The sequence below is a fragment of the Periplaneta americana genome, chromosome 12, assembly GCF_040183065.1.
Source record: "Periplaneta americana isolate PAMFEO1 chromosome 12, P.americana_PAMFEO1_priV1, whole genome shotgun sequence".
NCBI lineage: Eukaryota > Metazoa > Arthropoda > Insecta > Blattodea > Blattidae > Periplaneta > Periplaneta americana.
The window spans coordinates 36,264,478-36,285,234 of NC_091128.1; the positions used below are offsets into that span (position 1 = coordinate 36,264,478).

The 20,757-nt window shown below is 40.0% G+C and overlaps 2 protein-coding genes across 3 annotated transcripts in view; both read right to left on the minus strand.

Moving 5' to 3' along the window:
* Positions 1-1,225: 1,225 nt before the first annotated feature.
* The window catches only part of LOC138710270 (zinc finger protein ZFP2-like), an 83,729-nt gene continuing 64,197 nt past the window's right edge, over positions 1,226-20,757 (minus strand). Inside the window, exon 6 of one of the 2 annotated variants that reach the window (XM_069841006.1) lies at positions 1,226-4,035. In XM_069841006.1, the coding sequence (XP_069697107.1) occupies positions 2,847-4,035 (1,189 nt within the window). In that variant the 3' untranslated portion in view covers positions 1,226-2,846. The remainder of the gene's footprint in view (positions 4,036-20,757) is intronic. The other variant, XM_069841007.1, reaches the window with a different exon arrangement.
* On the minus strand, positions 7,781-9,855 carry LOC138710272 (zinc finger protein 723-like). Its single transcript, XM_069841012.1, has one exon. It carries the CDS (start codon positions 9,779-9,781, stop codon positions 8,708-8,710), a length of 1,074 nt encoding a protein of 357 aa, XP_069697113.1. The 5' UTR covers positions 9,782-9,855; the 3' UTR covers positions 7,781-8,707.

The window sequence follows — 20,757 nt, forward strand, 5'->3', positions numbered from 1 at the left end:
TATCATATGTACTTCGGTACATTAAAATAATATATATGATATGCGTAAATCACTTCGTGATTTAACACGGCGCTTATTCCGTCGGATCCCGACCAACCAGTCACTCATAACGAGTGCACCTCAGTACATGTGTGGACTTCAGTCCTACGTTCATAGACATCTATGATGTCGGATTCTGTCCGACGCCAGTGTGGGTATCCAGTGTGGCTTAGTGGATAAAGCATCAGCACGTAGAGCTGAAAACCCGGGTTCAAATCCCGGCGCCAGAGAGAATTTTTCTCCGTACCATTCCTCTTTCATCGTATGATGACGCAGAATATCTGCTTGGATATGTCATATGTACTTTGGTACATTAAAATAATATATATTCTTTTTGCTCTTCTTTCATCCCGAGCTGCTAGGAGATGTGCAATCTCACACAGTCGTCTTGATTAATTCTGGCTACAATATCAGAGTCATTTAAAAAATGATAAATTGTTTTGTAGTTTCTGCCATTCCAAGTACCTGTTTCTTGAACTGCTTCCAATATTTTTATAAAAAAAATTTCCCTCAAAATGACTGACTCTCGCCTGATTTTGTGTCACGTCTGACAAGCAGCTGGGTGATTTATCTGGGCTACTAATACTACTATTGCTGCTGCTACTAGTACTACTAATATCGTTAATAGGGCTAGGATTTTGATGACCTACAAATAACGAAAAAATTCCCTAAAACTATGCATTTATGACCTAATAGTCTTTCAGAAATGCCCTTAAAAATGCCTTAAAAATTGAGCTTATATAATTGGCTTAATAGAGATATTAATATTTAGACTAGTAATTAAATTAAATTCTAGTACCAACAGTAAAGTTTATTTAATTTTACATAATTTTTCTAAGTAATACACTTCAATTAATTATTTCACCTGAAGTAGTTCCATGTAGTCCACCACAAGGCCACTCTTATCTGGAACTAGCAGGTATAGAGGAGTCTATATTTAAGGGGTGGTTGGACTGACCCATTACATAGGGGTGTACTATGTTAAAATGACAATATTTGTATACAAAAACGATTAAAATAATATACAAAATAATGGGTATTAATGGACAAAATATGTAGAGAAAATATCAAAGGAAATAAATAATATTTTACATTAATAATGGAGATTTATGCCCAAAATTAAATGAAAAAACCCCAAAAAATCATCGAATAAAACAAAACATGCACTTATGAGTTGTAAGAAGTAAAAAATGCAAAAAAAAAATGCCCTAACAAGTATGTTTTAAAACACAGTTTATCACATAATATATAAATAATAAAGCAGCAATGCTTCTGGCTTACTAGATAAAAGATGCAATTTCATCAAAATCCTAGCCCTAATCATTAACATTACTATTAAATACATCTACTGCATAATATTATCATTGTTCATCGCCAAACTACCGATTAGCTACTGTGAGATGTGTTAAAATGAGTAAAGTATGCTATAAATTATTCTTAACGTTTCCAGACATTTAATTCTTCAGTGCATTACATTCATTTCTCAAGTAAGATCACTTAAAAGATTCATTATCCTATAGGAATACACACATTGATACCATAAATAATATATTTCCATCATTCCATATTTCAGTATGCATTCTAAATGATATGAGGCGAAAAGCGAAAAGGGTCGCAAATTAAAGATTTTTAGTTTGTTTTCAAATTCAGCATTACATTTTGAAAATTTTTATACCAAATTTAGAATTCTAACTAATAAATTGAATGAGTTATGCCAGTTTGAATATTTGTTACGGAAATGAGATTCTTTGAGAAAACAAGCTTTAAAGCTTAACATTGTCACTATCAATATAATTTTACATATGAGCCATTCAGAGCAGAAGTGGTGTAAGTCAAGAATGGGTAATGAGGGTTGAAGTAAATATTCTGTAAAATACAGCGCAAAGTAGCAATTAATATTCACTTTATTTAAACTATTAGTAGTCAGTGGATAGCAAGAACGACATATTAGTTGCTACTTTGCACTATATTTTACAGAATTTTTACTTTAAACCTCATTATCTAATTTTGACTTACACCACTTTTGCTCTGAACGGCTCATATTTAAGAAACTGTTAAATCGATATGAGCTTGAACAGGACAAACTAAGCTATAATAGTTGACAACGTACCAGCTTCGATATTTTCGACCCCAACTATCCATTTTGCTTGTACTAAAAATTTTACTTCCCCGACAAGAGGTCCCTTTTTTCGTCCCGCTTCACATATATTTAGTGATTTCCTAACATATCAATAAAATTAATTCAAATTAAACGAAAGTAACCGTTCTCAAGACATACACCAGCATCACACCACTTCCCACAGACCTTGTGTGACCATCTGACCATATCCTCAGTTAAGTCAGTGACGCGTCATTACCTCAAGTGGCCAGCACATGAATTCGTAATATTGGACATGCACGCACTTCAGGTATAACATTTGAAAGTCGTCAACCTGTAAATAGATTGTCAAGCAGATAAAACAAGAATAATCTTTCAATGCTGTCGCAGTAGAACGACTTTTAGTTTAAGTGTCGATCACGTCTCGCGAGGTGTCGAAATACCTTGCTATACCTTCTCCTTTGCGTGGTGGTATATGATGTGCCATTTAAGACTGTCTAACAAGCAATAACACTTTCTTCTTCTTCTTCGTTCTCTTTCTTGGCCTCGGGTTCAATTCAATGATCCCATGTAGCCAGCTAAATTATCTAATGTAAAATTGTATTCTCTTATGTACTGAATAAATAGCACCGAAGTACCGCACCGACCGGTGACTAACTATTTAAAAAAAAAACATGAATGAGTTGTGGATGATGAACGATGACAGTGCTCAATAACACTTTCCACACATATCGCATTTAAATTCTTTCTTACCAGTATGGAACTGCGCATGCTTCCTGAGATAACTGGATTCAGAAAACGATTTCCCGCACTCATTGCATTTGAACGGCTTCTCGCCTGTATGCATACGTATGTGGCTTTTCAAGTGAGCCAACTGCATGAAAGACTTGCCACAGTGATCGCATTTGAACAATTTCTCGCCTGTATGTAGACGAGCATGTGTCTTCAGATGTCCTGAATACCAGAAACTCTTTTCACAAATTTCGCACTTGAATCGTTTATCGCCTGTGTGCTGCCGGGCATGAGTTTCCAGATATGCCAACAAAGAGAAATACCTTCCACAGTCATTGCATTCGAAAGGTTTCTCGCTCTGGTGCAATATGATATGCTTTCTGAAATGCCCGGCCTCCGAAAAACACTTTCCACAAATATCACACTGGAACGGTTTTTCGCCTGTATGGACACGTACGTGTCTTCTGAGCTGTGAAGATTGCGTGAAAAGTTTGTCACACACGTCGCATTTGAAAGGTTTCTCCCCCGTGTGAATGCGTAAGTGTTCCTTCATAGTTTGCTGGGACGCGAAACATTTTCCGCAAAGGTCACATTTAAATGGTCTCTCACCTGTCTGCACGCGTGCATGTTTTTTGAGACATTCCCGTCGCGAGAAACACTTGCCACAAACATCGCATTTTAATTGTTTCTTGCCTGGGTGAAACCGTGAATGTCTTCCGAGTTCACCAGCACCTGAGTAACACTTACCACAAACGTCACATTTAAATGGTTTCTCACCTCTGTGCAAGCGCATGTGCGTTTTTAGGCTTTCACTTCGCGAGAAACACTTCCCACAAATATCGCATTTCAAGGACTTCTTACCTTTACGATTCAGCAAAGGACGTTTGGAAGGAGAAGAACTTGTTGAGTCCTCGTCCAAGGTATTGGCCTTGATTGAGGTGTTGGCCGATTTACTGCGATCCGAACTCTTCACTCTGTGACTGCGAGGTCGTACCTTCAAATCTCCTTTCCTTGTGAGGTCATAATTTGGACATTCAGCGGAAATCTCACGGGCAAGTTTCTCTGAAGACGTTGAGTTCTTGCATCTCTTGCCCCTCGTCACCCTCTCTTTGCGTGGATCACTGTCGCTCTGTGTTGATGCTGTATCCATTTGCGTGGCGGGAATGCTATCATGAAAATGCACCAAGAATTGTAAGGGTGATAAATTCACAATAAACAAGCATCAATATGAAAATGCATAATGATTCCTCTTCTGCACTGTGTCCAAGATGTCATGGAAGGGTTTCAAAAGATTATACGTTTTAAACAGATTATGATACATACATTAAACATGAATTAAAATTAGAAAAGAAGTATAGTTTTTCTCACCGATTATCACAGTCTATGTGGACTTCACTGGCACACAATAAAATGTCTCCAATACGTTGAAACCTTCAAGAAGCTTAAAGCATGTCTTCGTAGAGTCCGCCCATCAAAAGCTACGATAGATAGTAATCTTTTCCACGACAATGAAAGACCGCACACCAGTCTATACACCAGTGGCGAGATTACGAAAATTGGTTGGGACGTCTTGCCTCACCCAACATATAGTCCTGACCATAAGACTTCCATCTGTTTGGTCCACTAAAGAAAGCTCATCATTGGCAACACACTTTGAAAATGAGGAGACCCTGAAAAATTCCGTACGCCAATGGCTGAAGAAGAAGGACCCTCACTTTTTTTTTCACACAGGAATACATGCTCTTGTTCCAAAGTATACAAAAACTGTGAAAAAAGACGAAGATTATATTGATGAGTGACAAATTAATCGTGAATGATGTGTCTGTTATGCTATGTAAATTAAAAGTGGAAAAATAAATAAATAGGCATTACGATCTCACTGTCCTTCGTATATTATTGCACAGCCTAGATTCTTTAAAATTCTAGATTAAATCGTTTGTGTCTCCGGGGAAACACTACAGTTAGTGCTCCCTTCAAGTGGAAAGCCTACCACAGATTGTTCAGGAGAGCGCCCTTGATATTCAGTAATGTCAATGCAAAAAATTACTAGCTTGCATAGGATGGAGATAATTTTTCTTCTCTTTATTCAAGAAGATGATCTCTGCTATTCCACTTCCAGCAGGAATGCCAGATACTTATTCATTCTGCTAATATGGTACTTACTTCTCTCAGTTTTTTTTTAAGGGCATGTAAAATGGAATCCCATGTCTGGGTCAATATGAACCTCTTCTGGTATTATGTTCTGTGTCATAATACTTTAATAGAAATGAACTTGTTAATTCGACATTCCAATATTATGTTGCATGTTCACTGGTTCCAAAGTCAAGGTTGAACTGTCTACACTGTTCGTCTTCACAACATTTAACACTTGAAACTGAATTAGGAAACTTTTTAATCTGTCGCTCGTAATGGTCATAAAGTATGCCAGGGGTTGCAGCACGCTTTAGACATTTGCAGGCCACCCCTTCTCGAAAAAATCAACAGAATCATACCCTCTACATTCCAAAAGTCTATCGGATAATTATCCCTACAGATCGCACAATGTTGAATTTCTTCTTCGTTGACATTGTGTGATGCCATTCCATCGACTGCATGTTGGACTTCTTGCACACCTGAGCACACTCCTCTCGAATTGTCACTTCTGAAGTAATCATATCCACACACACAATTGAGAAACAATTCGAGTACAATAATACACAGTCTTCTAGCCATGGGTACTGCTTCAAGATTTATTTCCTTATACTAACATTTCCCAGTAAATTTTCTGATCCAATGCACGTTTCGGACTGCACTCAGAATAAAATTAAATTAAAGCTTCATTTGTGTTTCACATGTTAAGGAACACAGTACATTTTAGCAGTGAAAGGGGTGACTTAACCTAACTGCTTACGTTATCACAGTGCAGTAAAAAGATTAATATAGTTATAGATCACTCTGTACATTAATGACAGGAGTGAACCAGCAATAGCCGATTTCTTGAGATAGTTAACATACAGAACAATTCCTACTGAAAATGCATAGAGTTGTACGAACTGTGAATCAGAAAATACACATACATTGTTAAGGGCGAAGCCAAGCAGCAGTAGAGAACGATTCGAAAAAGAATTCAAAGAAATTGAATAATTCGTAATTAAAACAGAACAGAGTGAAACAAACTGACGTATAGAAATACTTAACAGCGTGTAAGATCCCAACACCTAAAACGAGTTGGCAGTACTGCTTACAGACATTCTTGTTGTAGTTTTTATCATAAAATATTAATTTCATTAAGTACAGTATATTCAGCACTCAAAGCACGATATTTTTAATCTGTATTCTTTGTGGAACTTATTTAAAAGTGTAGGATTTGAAAATTACATCTTGATTTTGTGATAAAATAAATAAAAAAACAGAAACGCTTACGAAACCTATAAGTCCCACTCGTAATGGTAACAAAATGCTTTTATGTTAAATCATTACACAATATATGAATGCGATATTTTAAATATGACTATCTCTTAACCATAAAGGTCTAGCATCGAAGTTCAAACAGAAGAAACTTGCAAATATTCACAAACAGAGCAGAACTGTTATATGATTATAGTTGCAAAGAAATACAGGTCAGAAGTTTATCCCATCCATAATAAAATTAGTTCTATATAATTACCACTAATAAATTAATATATATGTTAATCACTTATGTCACAGTTAAATAGAGGCTGGAAGATTTGAATGAAACAGTGTTCCTATAACATTCAAATTTTTAAAGGTTATTCAAGCCAGATAAATTAAGCTAATTCTTTGAAACTGTCCCACCCATAATTATGGAATTGCTGCATCTTCTATGCGGAAAGCCTCAAACAGAATGTGAGATATGCCATGTACAATTACGGTCAGATATATTTTATTGCATTGAAGGAAATATGAGTGTCCATTGACAATACGCATTCGGCTGACTCTACTTGGGAATGATTTTAATTCTGCAAATGTAGTTCTGATATTTTTATCCAGTAGGCTACAGGACTTGACAGAGTGATTTAGTTTTTATTGACCTGTTGTTGCTTATTTCTTAAATCATGAGGGTACATTTATTGTTATATATTTGTATTTATTTATACTTGACATTTCTGACCTTCTTCATCCGAATGTTTTATAGAATTGCGATGTTATGAAATCCGCCAAATAATTTGTTTGCGATTGTAATTGTTTTATTTTGTTTCTTTTTTAAACACTGCCGAGGGTCTACCAAGAACTGCTTGTTTTTATGAATTTTACGAATCACCTTTCCGGTAATGTGTTTGTGTACCTCCTTTTTAATGTGACAACGTTTTTAGTTCGTGTTAGCATTCAGCATTTTGTATTGTTTGTTTTTTTTTTAAAGAATATTACATGAGTGAGCAAATAGCATTAGTAGCTGACGCCCCCTTTTAAACCCCATTAACCAATCATGAGAGAACTATTTCTCCATGTTTTTTTTTATTGATGGTACAAGGGAAAATAAATAAATACTTAAAGAAATGTTACTTGCACAAAAATAAATAAAATAATGACGTACTTTCGCAAACCCTATTTCAATCAATTAACCATTATCTGGCTAATAAATTGACAATGTTTTAACCGCTTAATGTTGTTTCACCTCTGACATGTAAGGTGATTAATGTACTTACAGCACTGACCAAAATCAATGAGACGATGCTATTGGCAGTACTCCAGAACACCTAGCCACTCGACGCAGTCTAAAGGAGGACGAGCTCAAATAATATGTTGCATTGAAGAAGTGAGAGGAAACATTTGCGTCTTTATCTTGTTTCTCCATGTAAGGCTGTTTGTTGCTATTTTTTATGAATCTTCATGCATTCAATCATGACTTCTTGGAAGTTCAGGAAAACGCTAATCAGTTCCTCAGGAGAAATCCCTTGAAGAATAAGAACATACTATTTAACACACTAGTAACAATTCTTCACTGTGACATCATTATTGAAAGAATATACTATCAGTGTTATTATTACTAAAATTATTATAATCATCATCCCGCATCCTACTGCAAGCCATATACCTAGTACTCGTGTAATGGAATGCGCGCTGGTTTGTCCTCACAGGGAAGCAATTCGGGAGCTACGCTAAGTAGCAAAATCCGGTTACGAGAGCCAGCTACAATGGCTGGATGCATCATCGTAACAACCATACAATACTTCCGTTCTGATTGGATGATCGTATACCTCTACTTCGGCATATGGGCGTGAGACTAGCAGCCAGCAGGTGGGTCTGGACCCTTAAACGGCTGACGCGCCACGCATTATTATTATTATTATTATTATTATTATTATTATTATTATTATTATTATTATTATTATTATTATTATTGAGTACATATACTGAATAATATTATAATTGCTCTTCACCAAAGTACAGATTAGCTATTGTGTGGTGTGTTAGAGTGAGTAAAGGATATTATAAATTATTCTTAACGTTTCCAGACATGTAATTCTTCAGTCCGTTACATTCGTTTTCGAAGTACGATCACTTAAAAAATTCATAATCCTAAAGGAATACACGCATTGAGGCAATAAAAAATAATACATTTCAATCATTCCATAGTAGCGTATCTGTATCCATTGCAAATTATATTTATGATAACCTAATACAACAATAAAACTAATTCGAATTAAGCAAGAGTAACCGTTTTCAAGATATCCACCAGTAGAATTCAGGTGTAACATTTGAAAGTCGTGAAGCTGTAAATAGATTATGAAGCAGATAAACCAAGAAACATCTTTCAATGCTATCGAATTAGAATGACTTTTAGTTTACGTGTCGATCACGTCCCGCGAAGTACCGAGATACAGGAACACTTTATTGCTATTCCTTCTCCTCTGCGTGCTGGTGTATAATGTGCCTCTTAAGACTGTCTAACAAGCAGTATCCCTTTCCGCACATATCGCATTTAAATTCTTTCTTACCAGTGTGGAACTGAGCATGCTTTCTGAGATAACTGGATTCAGAAAAGGATTTCCCGCATACATCGCATTTGAACGGCTTCTCGCCCGTATGCATACGCATGTGGCTTCTCAAATGTGACAACTGTGTGAAGGACTTATCACAGTGATCGCATTTGAACAATTTCTCGCCTGTATGTAAACGAGCATGTGTCCTGAGATATCCGGAATACCAGAAACTCTTTCCACAAACTTCGCACTTGAACGGTTTGTCCGCTGTGTGCTGACGCGCGTGAGCTTCCAGATATACCAGCAAGGAGAAACACTTGCCACACTCGACGCACTTGAAGGGGGCGTGTCCGTCGCTCCCGTGTAGAACAGCGTGACTTCTGAAATGCCCGGCCTCCGAAAAACGTTTTCCACATATATCGCATTGGAATGGTTTTTCGCCTGTGTGGACACGTATGTGTCTTCTGAGTTGCGAAGATTGTGTGAAGTGTTTGTTACACACGTCGCATTTGAATCGTTTCTCGCCCGTGTGAATGCGTAAGTGTTCCTTCATAGTTTGCCGGGACGAAAAACTCTTTCCACAAACGTCACATGTAAATGGCCTCTCACCTGTGTGCACGCGTACATGTGTTTTCAGGCGTGTACTTCGAGAGAAACACTTGCCACAAACGTCGCATTTCAATTGTTTCTTACCTGCGTGAAGTCGTGAATGTCTTCCAAGATTATAAGAACACGAGAAACACTTGCCACAAACATCACATTTCAAGGACTTCTTAACTTTACGATTCCGCAAAGGACGTTTGGAAGGAGAGGAACTCACTGAGTCCTCACCCAAGGTATTGGCCTTGATTGAGGTGTTGGTCGATTTACTACGATCCGAACTCTTCACTCTGTGACTGCGACGTCGTGCCTTCGAATCTCCTTTCCTTGTGAGGTCATAATCTGGACATTCAGCGGAAATCTCACGGGCAAGTTTCTCTGAGGACATTGAATTCTTACGTCTCTTGCTCCTCGTGACCCGCTCTTTGTGTGAATCACTGTCGCTATCTATTGATGTAACTGCAACACTATCACGAAATTGCACCATGAATACATGCAAATGTAAAGGTGAAATGCACAATAAACAAGCATCAATATGAAAATGCATAATGAACCCTCCTCTACACCGTGTTCAAAACGTCACGGACGGGTTTCAAAAGATTATATGATTTAAACAGACTATGGTACATACATTAAACATGAATTCAATTAAAAAAGGAGTCAAGTAGTTTTTCTCACCGGTTATCGCAGTTGTATGTGGGCTTCACTGGTGACCTCCAAATGTCTAAAGTGTGCTGCAACCCGTGGCGCACTTGATGAACGCCATTACGAGAGACAGAGTAAAAAGTTCCCTAATTCAGTTTCAAGTGTTGAATGTTGTCAAGACGAACAATGTAGACAGTTCGACCATGACTCTGGACACAGTGTACATGCAACATGTCAAGTTAAAGTATTATGTTCCAGAACAGAACACCAGAAGAGTTTCATATTGACCCAGACATGGGATTTCATTTTACATGTCCTTAAAAACAGAGAGAAGTAACTACCATGTTAGCAGAATGACTAAGTGGCAGCTATACCTGCTAGAAGTGGAATAGCAGAAATCAGCTTCTTGTAAAAAAGAACAAAACTATCTACACAATATACAGGCCAGTAAATATTCTCTGCATTGTTATTACTGAATATCCAGGACGCTCTCCTGAAAAACTGAGGTGCACTTCGCAACTGCAGGGGGAATTAATTGTAGTTTTTCCCTGGAAACACCGATAATTCCAACTTTTCATCCATTTATTACACATAAATGACATTACATGACAGGGTCAAATTAGAATAAAACAGTAGTACAGTCATTAGGGTTATTTAAAGTTCAATGTAAGCACCAGCATTTGCTGCACATTTTTCCAGACATGGCTGAACGTTCTGTAGTGCCCTCACAAATGTATCATTCAGCAACTGATCACACTCTTCTCGAATTGCAGTGTCTAAAGCAATTACATCCTGCGCTTTCTGGCGTATACATTTTCTTTAAGGGTTCCTCACAAGAAAAGTCAACAGTGTTAAATCTAGGCTTCTTACAGGCCACTCGACATTCCCACAACACCCGATAAATCTGTCCAAGAAGAAGATTGGTAAGCCATTCCCGTATTATCAATGCACTGAGAATAACATTAAATTAAAGCTTCATTTGTCTTCAAATGGTGTGGAAGACAGCACAGTTTAGTGGTGCATTGGGTCATTTAACCTGACTGCTTACGCTACTACAATGCAATATGCTAACCAAGATATGCCGCATGGATAAATATATGAGATGCGAAACTGCGGTCAGCACCATCTGGCGGCAGGGGGCTCAAATAAGATGATCAGCGCCCAACGTCGTAGGTGGTGAACATTAGAACTACGTGCATTACCCAGAGTTCTCTATTTATCCGTTCGAGATATTGCTCGAGAAGCCAAGATGGCAGACACAAACTTGCTAATAAGTGAACATCAAGTGATATTACGTGTATGTATAAGCAGTGTATGTTAAACAGTGATGTTTACGGACGTTGTAAAAATAGTCTTGTTGAATGTATTGTAAAGTAATAGTAATATAATAAATTGAACTATCTAAGTAATTCGTGCAGACTTTTCCATTGCGCTGTACAATAAATACCCAAGGAATACCGGTCGAGGTGGGTTCCTCCAAGTGGTGACCGGGGGGTGCAATGGTGGCTCTCGTGCTCTTCTTTTCGGCCATTTTTCGTCCCATCACCAACCACTCCTCTTCGTTCTCTCTTCTTTTTCATCACTATTTCTCTCCGCCGGCCGCCATTGCATGCGGAACGTCCACCACATCATCATAGCCATTTTCACCTTTCCATCCCCGCTGTTTTTGTTCTTGCCACGTCCGCCAACATGACGGGATTTGTTAACAATGCCTGATGAGGCTTTATTCTTCTTCCCCTTCTAATTCTTATATCTATTATTAGGTTAAGTTTCTTAGGTTTATAACTCCCGTCTCACCGGCGGGGATCTTTCCTATCTCCGTGGTCCTGTCCCACGGTTTCGAGCGCGACTTCCAACTTGTGTGGCCCGACAGGGCGCCCAGCAACGAAGCAATAGTGGACCCTTCATACTGCCCCTATATGCAAGTCTAGGTGCGGAGCCCGGACCAGTAGTCTTGTACACTCACGTGGAGCCCCAATGGGGGCCCGGAGCGACTTAAACGTCCCGGTGACCGATTCTGCTCGCCGGGGCGGATATATCGCTCCGACGTGTTACCGCTGACGTATGGGTGTCGCAGTGTAATCAACCACAAGTCCCCTGAAGCTGCGTGCGGTCTCGGATTGCTCCGGCTTTGGGAGGGTCGGTCGGAGTTAGCCGCAGTAGTCTGGCACTTGTATTCAGTGTAGAGTGGGGAGCCACGGGCGGTTATTCCCGTGGTAGGGGCATAAAACTGCGACACGCCTCTGGTGTAAGACTTGCCATTAGGTGTGTAATGACCAGTTTGAAGGGTAACTTGCGTGAAGTGGGTTGCTTGGGATCGGGCTGTGGGGGGGTCCCCACGGCCGGCACAGACCAAGAAGACTTTTTTGGTGTCTTTTTCTTCCGTCCCCCCGGTGGCAGGCTGACGCCGACGGTTCCGTAGGGGGGGGCCAGTTTCAAAATGGCTTCTACGCGCTCTTCTTCTCCTTCTTCAGAAAAAAGTAATAAGAAACATAAGACAGGAGAAAGTACGACTGGTGGTCATATGACGAAAATTGCTATGGAATTGGACCCTGAGAAAGTTACTGTAAAAGTGCCGCCTCCAAAGTTTATCAGTATCACATTGGACGGAACGGAAAAAACTATGAAAGACATTAGTCCATTCTACGTGAGACGTGCGCTCGATGGACTCGTTGGAAAGGTCAGAAATGCAACTCGACTCCGCAACGGTAGTCTCCTCGTTGAGACTGCATCTGCAAAACAGAGTGAGACGCTGTTGAAAGCAAAGTTGCTGGGGTCATACCCCATCAGAGTTGAACGACACTCCTCGCTTAACACCACGCGAGGAGTTGTGCATACAGATTCTCTAGATGGTCTATCAGATGAAGAGATCCAATTAGAGCTGGCGGAACAGTCCGTGTCCAAGGCTTACCGTTTAATACGGAAGCGGGACGGACGGACTGAACCCCTGAGCACAGTCTTTCTGACCTTTGAAACGTCTCTCTTGCCAGAATATATCTTTGTTGGGTATGAGCGTGTCCCTGTGCGTGCGTATGTGCCGAACCCAATGCGGTGCTTTAGGTGCCAACGGTTCGGACATACGCAAAAACGTTGCACAAACAATATCATCTGTGCAAAGTGCGGCGGTGCAAGACCATGGGGATTCCCCATGTACTGGCGCCGAGCACCATGCTTCAAATTCTAAAAACTGCCCAAAGTATATGCTGGAAAAGACGATTCAAGAGCTTCGAGTCCGGGAAAATATTAGCTTCTTTGAGGCACGTAAGCGTATTTTAGATAAAGAAAAGAAGGCAACTGAAAAGTCCTATGCGTCTGTACTGCAGAGAGCAACAGACGGAATCGATGCCACCACACAAACGCCACCTCTTACGAACATACCTGGGAAGCGAATTGAGATCGCAACCCAGACATATGTAGACGCCGCTACTCAGACTGCTGAGTCAGACGACACTTGTGGACTTGACATCAGGCCTTACGTCCCTAAGAAAATTATTGCTATGACAGCAGAGAAGGATTGTAGGCCTAGTAGAACACCAGAACGTCGCACTCCTAGTTCGGGTGGCAGGTCGAGATCACGTTCTCGATCACGTCCTCGATCAAGATCGCGATCAGGAGTGCGACGAACTGCAAGTGAGTCGCCGGAGTCGAAGACAAAGCAGTCGCAGGCAAAAGCATTTTCCCATAGAAAGGAAAAGAAGAGAAGATCCCCTGTTAAGCCACCAACATGATATAGCTCCTCTTGATGACTGATATTGTACAGTGGAATGTGAACGGTGTACGCAGCAGATATACAGAACTACAGCAATTGATCTATCATGAAAACCCTGCTATTTTATGTCTCCAGGAGACACACCTTCGGTCCGAAAACTCCCTAAGTATCTCGGGATACTACGTTCACCGGTACGATCACCTTGCCGGTATTCGTGCCAACGGAGGTTGTGCTCTCCTATTCCGCCAAAGTATCTTTTCCTCTGTTATCAACATCAACAGCCCACATCAATGCATAGCCGCTCGTGTCACTCTACCTTCCATCCAGTTCTCAATAGTCTCTGTATATATACCCCCAGACACACCTTTCACAGTGCATGACATTGAAGACATTTTCTCGCAGGTACCTGCTCCATATCTGGTAGTGGGGTTTTTAATGCATCCCACCACTCATGGGGCTCAAATTCCGATGATGACAGAGGAAATAAAATAGCAGAGGTATGTACCCGTCTAAATCTTGTTACCCTGAATTCAGGGGAAGCAACACATCTCTCCTTAGCTTGCGGTACATACTCCATGATAGATATCTCCATTTGTAGCCCAGTTTTGTCCACGCATTTCGAATGGTCTGTGATTCACGACCTACATGGTAGTGACCACTATCCCATTCGAATGCGTATGTCCGCTTTACGTCCGGCGGAATCCCGATCTGCAAACTGGGTTCTTAAAAAGGCGGACTGGGTCGGATTTTCGGAGTCCATATCATTCGATGATAACGGACATGAAAATGTGGACTCCGTAGTAGACCATTTCTCAAATGTGGTTATAAAGTCAGCGGAATTATCTATCCCCCGGTCGTCCTGCAGGCCAAAACGCTTCTCTGTCCCCTGGTGGACGGATGCCTGCAGAGATGCAATCCGTGACCGCAAACGTGCTTTACGCCAATTTCAGAGCCATCCGACCCAAGAATATTTTGTCCAGTTTAAACGTCTTCGAGCCAAAGCTCGTCGCATTGTGTGCGATGCTAAGAAGACGTCCTGGACAAATTACGTCAGTTCATTGAAAAACAACGTCCCAGCTAACACCATATGGGACAAAGTCCGTCGAATAATGGGGAAACGTAGTTCTGTAATTCCGGGCCTTCTAAACAATGGAGTAACGACCACCAGTCCAATAGACATTGCTGAAATATTTGCTACCACATTTTCACAAATAAGCAGCTCAAATAATTACGACCCGGAATTTCTGAAAATCAAAGATACTGCAGAAAAACGAAACCTAAATTTTCAATCTGACAACACTGAAGACTACAATGCACCGTTCACATCCGAGGAGCTGGAGGCGGCACTAGACATATCCCCTGACACCTCCCCTGGCCCTGATAACATCCATAACCGCATGCTTCGTCATCTTCCACCAGCTGGAAAATCCTTTCTTCTGTCTATGTACAATAGAATCTGGACTGAGGGTGTATTTCCATCTGCTTGGCGTTCTGCCATTGTAATTCCAGTCCAGAAACCGGGAAAGGACCCTTCTTTACCTGGCAATTACAGGCCAATCTGTCTCACCAGCTGTGTGTGCAAGGTTATGGAAAAGATGATAAGCAAACGCCTGATGTGGGTACTCGAATCTGGAAACCGATTATCTAACATCCAATGTGGTTTTCGCAAGCGCAGATCCGCCGCAGACCATCTTGTTCGGCTGGAGACCGCCATTAGAGATGCTTTCCTCAAGAAGGAACATCTTGTGGCGGTCTTCTTTGATCTAGAAAAGGCTTACGATACCACGTGGCGTTTTGGAATTCTGCAAACCCTGTATGACTGGGGACTTCGTGGCAGTCTGCCAACGTTTATTGCGAAGTTCATGGCAGAGCGGTATTTCCGAGTTCGAGTAGGCACCACACTTTCTAACGAACATCTCCAAGAAAATGGCGTTCCGCAGGGGTCTGTATTAAGTGTTCTTCTCTTCTGCATTGCGATCAATGGCATTGCCCACTGTGTAGGTAACCGAGTATCTTCTCTCTTGTACGTTGATGACTTCAGTCTATATTACAGTTCCCGATACCTCCCATCTATCGGTCGACAGTTGCAACTGGTCATCAATGTGCTATCAGAGTGGTCTCTTCGCAATGGCTTTAAATTCTCCACTCAAAAGACGCAGTGTGTCCACTTCTACAACCAACGTGGACTCCATCCACATCCTGAACTGCGTCTTAATGGAGTGGAGTTGCAATATACAGACACTGCGAGGTTTTTGGGCCTTATCTTTGATTATAAATTAACGTGGGAGGCGCATATCCGTGATTTGAGAAGGCGTTGTGAAAAATCTTTAAACATTTTACGCCATTTGTCAGGGGTTCGCTGGGGTGCAGACCGCATAGTGCTTTTACGTCTATATCGTTGTCTTATCCGTTCAAAGCTGGATTATGGCTGTTTTATCTATGGCTCAGCAAATAAATCTAAGCTACGTTTCTTAGACACTATCCATCATCATGGGATACGACTCGCTACAGGTGCCTTCCGAACGAGTCGGATAGCGAGCCTGTATTGTGAAGCGGGGCAACCATCACTGTATCGGCGACGTAATGTCCTGTTGTGCTCATATGCGGTTAAACTCCGCTCGCAGCCTGAGCACAATTCTTTCGACTCTTTCCATCATTCGTCTCTTTACGGCCGATACAGTGAAAATCCACGGAGACTTCGTCCAGCAGGTGTGCGATTCCGTGAACTGCTCTCTGAGCTCGACGTCGATCTACCATCCATTCGCACACTAGAATACACCACCACTCCACCGTGGATTATGCGACGCCCCATGTTTGATGTAAGTCTGAGCCAAAGTTTTAAGAATTTTACACCAGCTTTTGTTTATAGACTTCGTTTTAGTGAACTTTTATCCCGATATCCAAATTATTCTTTAGTTGATACTGACGGATCCCGAGTAAATGATTGTGTTGGTTGCTCCTTCGTTGCAAATGGACAGATATTTAAATATAAACTGAGCGAATATACCAGTGTTTTTACTGCAGAATTATATGCTTTTTACAGAGTTTTATTGTTTTTAATTCGAGAACCTCGGGGCAGATACCTAATCTGCTCCGACTCTTTAAGTGCCATTCAGTCTTTGCAGTGTCTCTATTCAGAGGATCCCCTTGTGTTAAGAACTCAGCAGCTGTTCCACACACTCCTAAGCTCTGATTGCGAGATTGGAGTAGTGTGGATTCCTGGCCATGTCGGAATTCGTGGGAACGAGGCCGCAGATGCTGCAGCCAAAGATGTTGCCACGAATGGCACTCTGGTATATTGGCGCGAGAGGTGGCAAGACTTACAAAATTATTTGAAATGTAGAATATGGTGGCAATGGGAAGGAGAATGGTCTGCACAAGAGGAAAACAAATTACGAAGAATAAAGAATACTGTTCGAGTTTGGGATTCGTCCACAAGAGCGTCACGACACGAAGAAGTTTTACTCACCCGGTTGAGGATTGGCCACTGTTATCTGACACATGGCCATCTGCTACGTGGCGAGCTTCAGCCGGAGTGTGATCTATGCCATGTTCCACTAACGGTGGAACATTTTTTATTACATTGTAGAAAATATGACCGTGTCCGTCGGCAATATGGAATTCGGCCGACTCTTCGTGACGCTCTTGGAAATGATTTTAATTGTACAAATGCAGTCCCGAGATTTTTATCGAGTATTGGACTTGACAGGGTGATTTAGTTTTTGACCCGTTTTAATTATCCTCCGGACCCTTTACATCCGGAGGTTACACTTGTTATTTAGTATATAAGTTTTTTTAACAAACTTGACATTCGGACCTTTTGCATCCGAGTATTTTAGAAATACGCCAGATAATTTATTTATGGTAGCATTTGTATTGTTATTTTACCTCTTTTTAAATATTAGTTAAGGTCAGATTTTTATAATGTTTTATGCATCACCCTGTTGAAAATGCATTTGTGTACCTCGTTTTAATCGTGACAACGTTTTTTTTTTTTAGTTCTTTAAGCATTCTGATTATTGTATAGTTTCTGTTGTGTAAAGAATTTTAGATAAGGGCGCAAATAGCCATAGATGCTGACGCGCCCTTTTTAAACCCTACTACTACTACTACTACTACCCAAGGAATACAATCCCATATCTAACCTTTTGCTTTATTTTTCGTCTCTGTCTGCTTATATTTTAATTGGGTAGTGTAAAATAGATTGTCTCTTTTATCTTCCTGTTGGCTCCGGTAAGAATTTTCAGTAGAAGATGCTGTGAGGAATAAAAATGTAAATGTTTTATTTTAAATTGGGGTAGTTTTGAATATTGATGAGGGCGGGAGGGAATACTTTCTGCACAGTTTAACATTTTCGTCACCAGGTGTGCTGCTAAATGCATGGAGTAATTAGTTACTCCTTTTGCTACTTTGTGCGCTGCTAGATGTAATAACGCCCCTCCGCCCAACAGGTGGCAGCAAGATCAAATTCTACAACAGCGCCTCTAGTATGTTTTACGGGAAACTCAGTCAGTTTCCATCCTATTATATATTCATCCATGTATGCGGTTTAAAACATAATGTCACTGGGTTTTTCTTTTTTATGTGCTTCCCCCTTTGCTTATGCAGATGGCAGTGCTGTACAATTACAGAATGGGACCAAACTAATACGTTCTCGGAAGTCGGAGGAGAGTGTGGTGGATGTAGGAGCTGTGTTGTGAGAGCTGATCAGAGGCAGGAATGACGTAAGATGATCAACGTAATATCGTGAATGAAAATGTTACATAGTCTTCATTTTGGACAAAATGTTACATGCAAACATGTACAGCTGCAGAATCGAACTTCAACAAATGTGTTTAGTTTGTGTAATTTAATGTCAGAAAATGTAAATTAATAACCCGAATGAACAAAATAGCTCGTGTCCGGGCGCAGTTCAACAATGAATGCAGAATTATCAACTTACAATGCAATACACTAACAATTCAATACTCGGCATGGCGTAATAATTTTAATGTAAGCAAGAAATATGTACAGCAATAAAAAGAAATAACGTGAAAATCAGGAAATTATGTCCAAATTAGTGACAACACTTAGGACTGAAGTTTCAGTTACAATTAATGAAAAAATAAAACTGATGTAACTTTGTGAACAAGATGTAATTAACATTACAGTTTGTTGTTTTACGAATCTCTAATTCTGGGCGTTAATAATGGAATAAAGAGTAATAAACTCTGTAAATCACATTCCACTCACATCTTACTCAGGTACTATTCAAAATGTTCACCATCAGTGAGCGTGCAGCTTTCACATCTTCTAGTCCAATTATGACGAACTCTGGCCAGTAGTTCTTCACTGTTCCGAATTTCTTCTACAGCCTGGATCATGTCTAAGTATTCACGATTTCTGGCATATTGTAGTTTTGAAATAAACTAAACTGTATCGCTGTATGTTCAACTGCACACTACAGCAGCGGCTATTCAAATGAAGAAGGTGAAGAACATTTCACTTGTTATTTTGTGTGCCATTTGATTTATATTTCACATATTAAATTATTCAATTTTAAAAACTATAGCACTATAAATCAATAAATCTCAAGTACAGTATCACCAGTCTGTTTAAATATTCCCGCTGTTGTGTAACTTTCACGTCTCAGTTCCTTGAGCAGCAGCGACGAGGCAATGATTCTCAAATTTAAAATATTATTTTGTTCTTCTGTGTTAGGGTGGTGCTATGACAACGACTGAGACATTTCCCCCCGCACTTCCATACTTTTCAAGAAACGGGCATTGCTGTGACGAACACGTATTTGGTCTTCAGCCCAGTCGATGCGCTTTCTATAATGGGTGACACGGAGATTTACGACTACTTGTCTGTCCAGCAACATGGCCCATCCTAAAGAAAATTCTTTCCTAAAAGTTCTGCTTCGTCAAGTCTTCTTCCTATCTAGGTCCTATTATGTTTTATAATTTTAATTTTTGTGCTGATATCTTCATTCCTTTCATTTTTTATTCTTCTGCCTACAGTTTTACTGTCCCTCATAGGAAAATTCCACCAAAAATTAATACTATGAAAGCAATTGAAAGAAAGTTTGATATCCTGAACATAGCCTTGTTAGTGGAAGTTGTGAATGAATTTTTGCCTTTCCTCAGTGCCATAGTCTGTTTTTCGTCGTGTTTTGTGTCGGTAGGCCTATGTCGAGTTCTTGACTCTCACTATTCAGTTGTGAAAATTTTTAAAATACAATTTTAAATACTTATTACTTTATTAGGTGAAGACATTAAGTGTGTTTTAGATTGTAATGAATTTCTAATAAATGTGTTAAGACCTACTATATAAGTTTTAGTATTGTTATGTTGCAATGTGAAAATGAATCCGTTTAATGACACTAACCACCAGTGTGAGCAGTATAAGAGATATCTATTGTTTGTAGACAGAACTCGGCCAATTTTAGACATAAACTGTAAAACGTTAAACTCACAAGCTGATAAACATACGAATTTAATTTTAAAACTTCATGGTACAGCAAGCATCAGTGAGTGGTTGTGTGGGTGCCACTACATTGAAATACTATTTTGTTAGTCATGCCTACTACTTGGAGTTAAAAAAAAGTGTGGAATGAAACTGGATTCAGTGATTTTCTAAAATAATGTTAGTTGTGCTCTACAAAAACATGAAAATTCGGTGGAACATTTAAAGTGTGTGCTGTAGTTCAAACATTTACAGAAGAATATGAACATTATTGGGAATATTCTGAAAGAAACTGCTAGGCTATTGTTAGCGCAATATATTGAAAATGTTTGTTTAAACAGACATGTTGTGCGGTCAGTCATTGACGCTGCTTTGTATTTAAGCAAGCAGGACTTATCATTTCGGGGCCATGACAAAAGCACTTCTTTGCTTAATGTGAAAATTTCAGATACTCCACTATGCTAGAATTTTGAACGTAGCGAAAAGTAGAAGTGAATCCTCAGGGAGGAAGTACAGACTGCTGCTACAGTGGAAAAAGTGATGTAGAACATGATCGTAATCAC

Excerpts from the sequence above, each read along its gene's own strand:
- LOC138710272 (XM_069841012.1), bottom strand. The coding sequence starts at position 9,781 with ATGTCCTCAGAGAAACTTGCCCGTGAGATTTCCGCTGAATGTCCAGAT.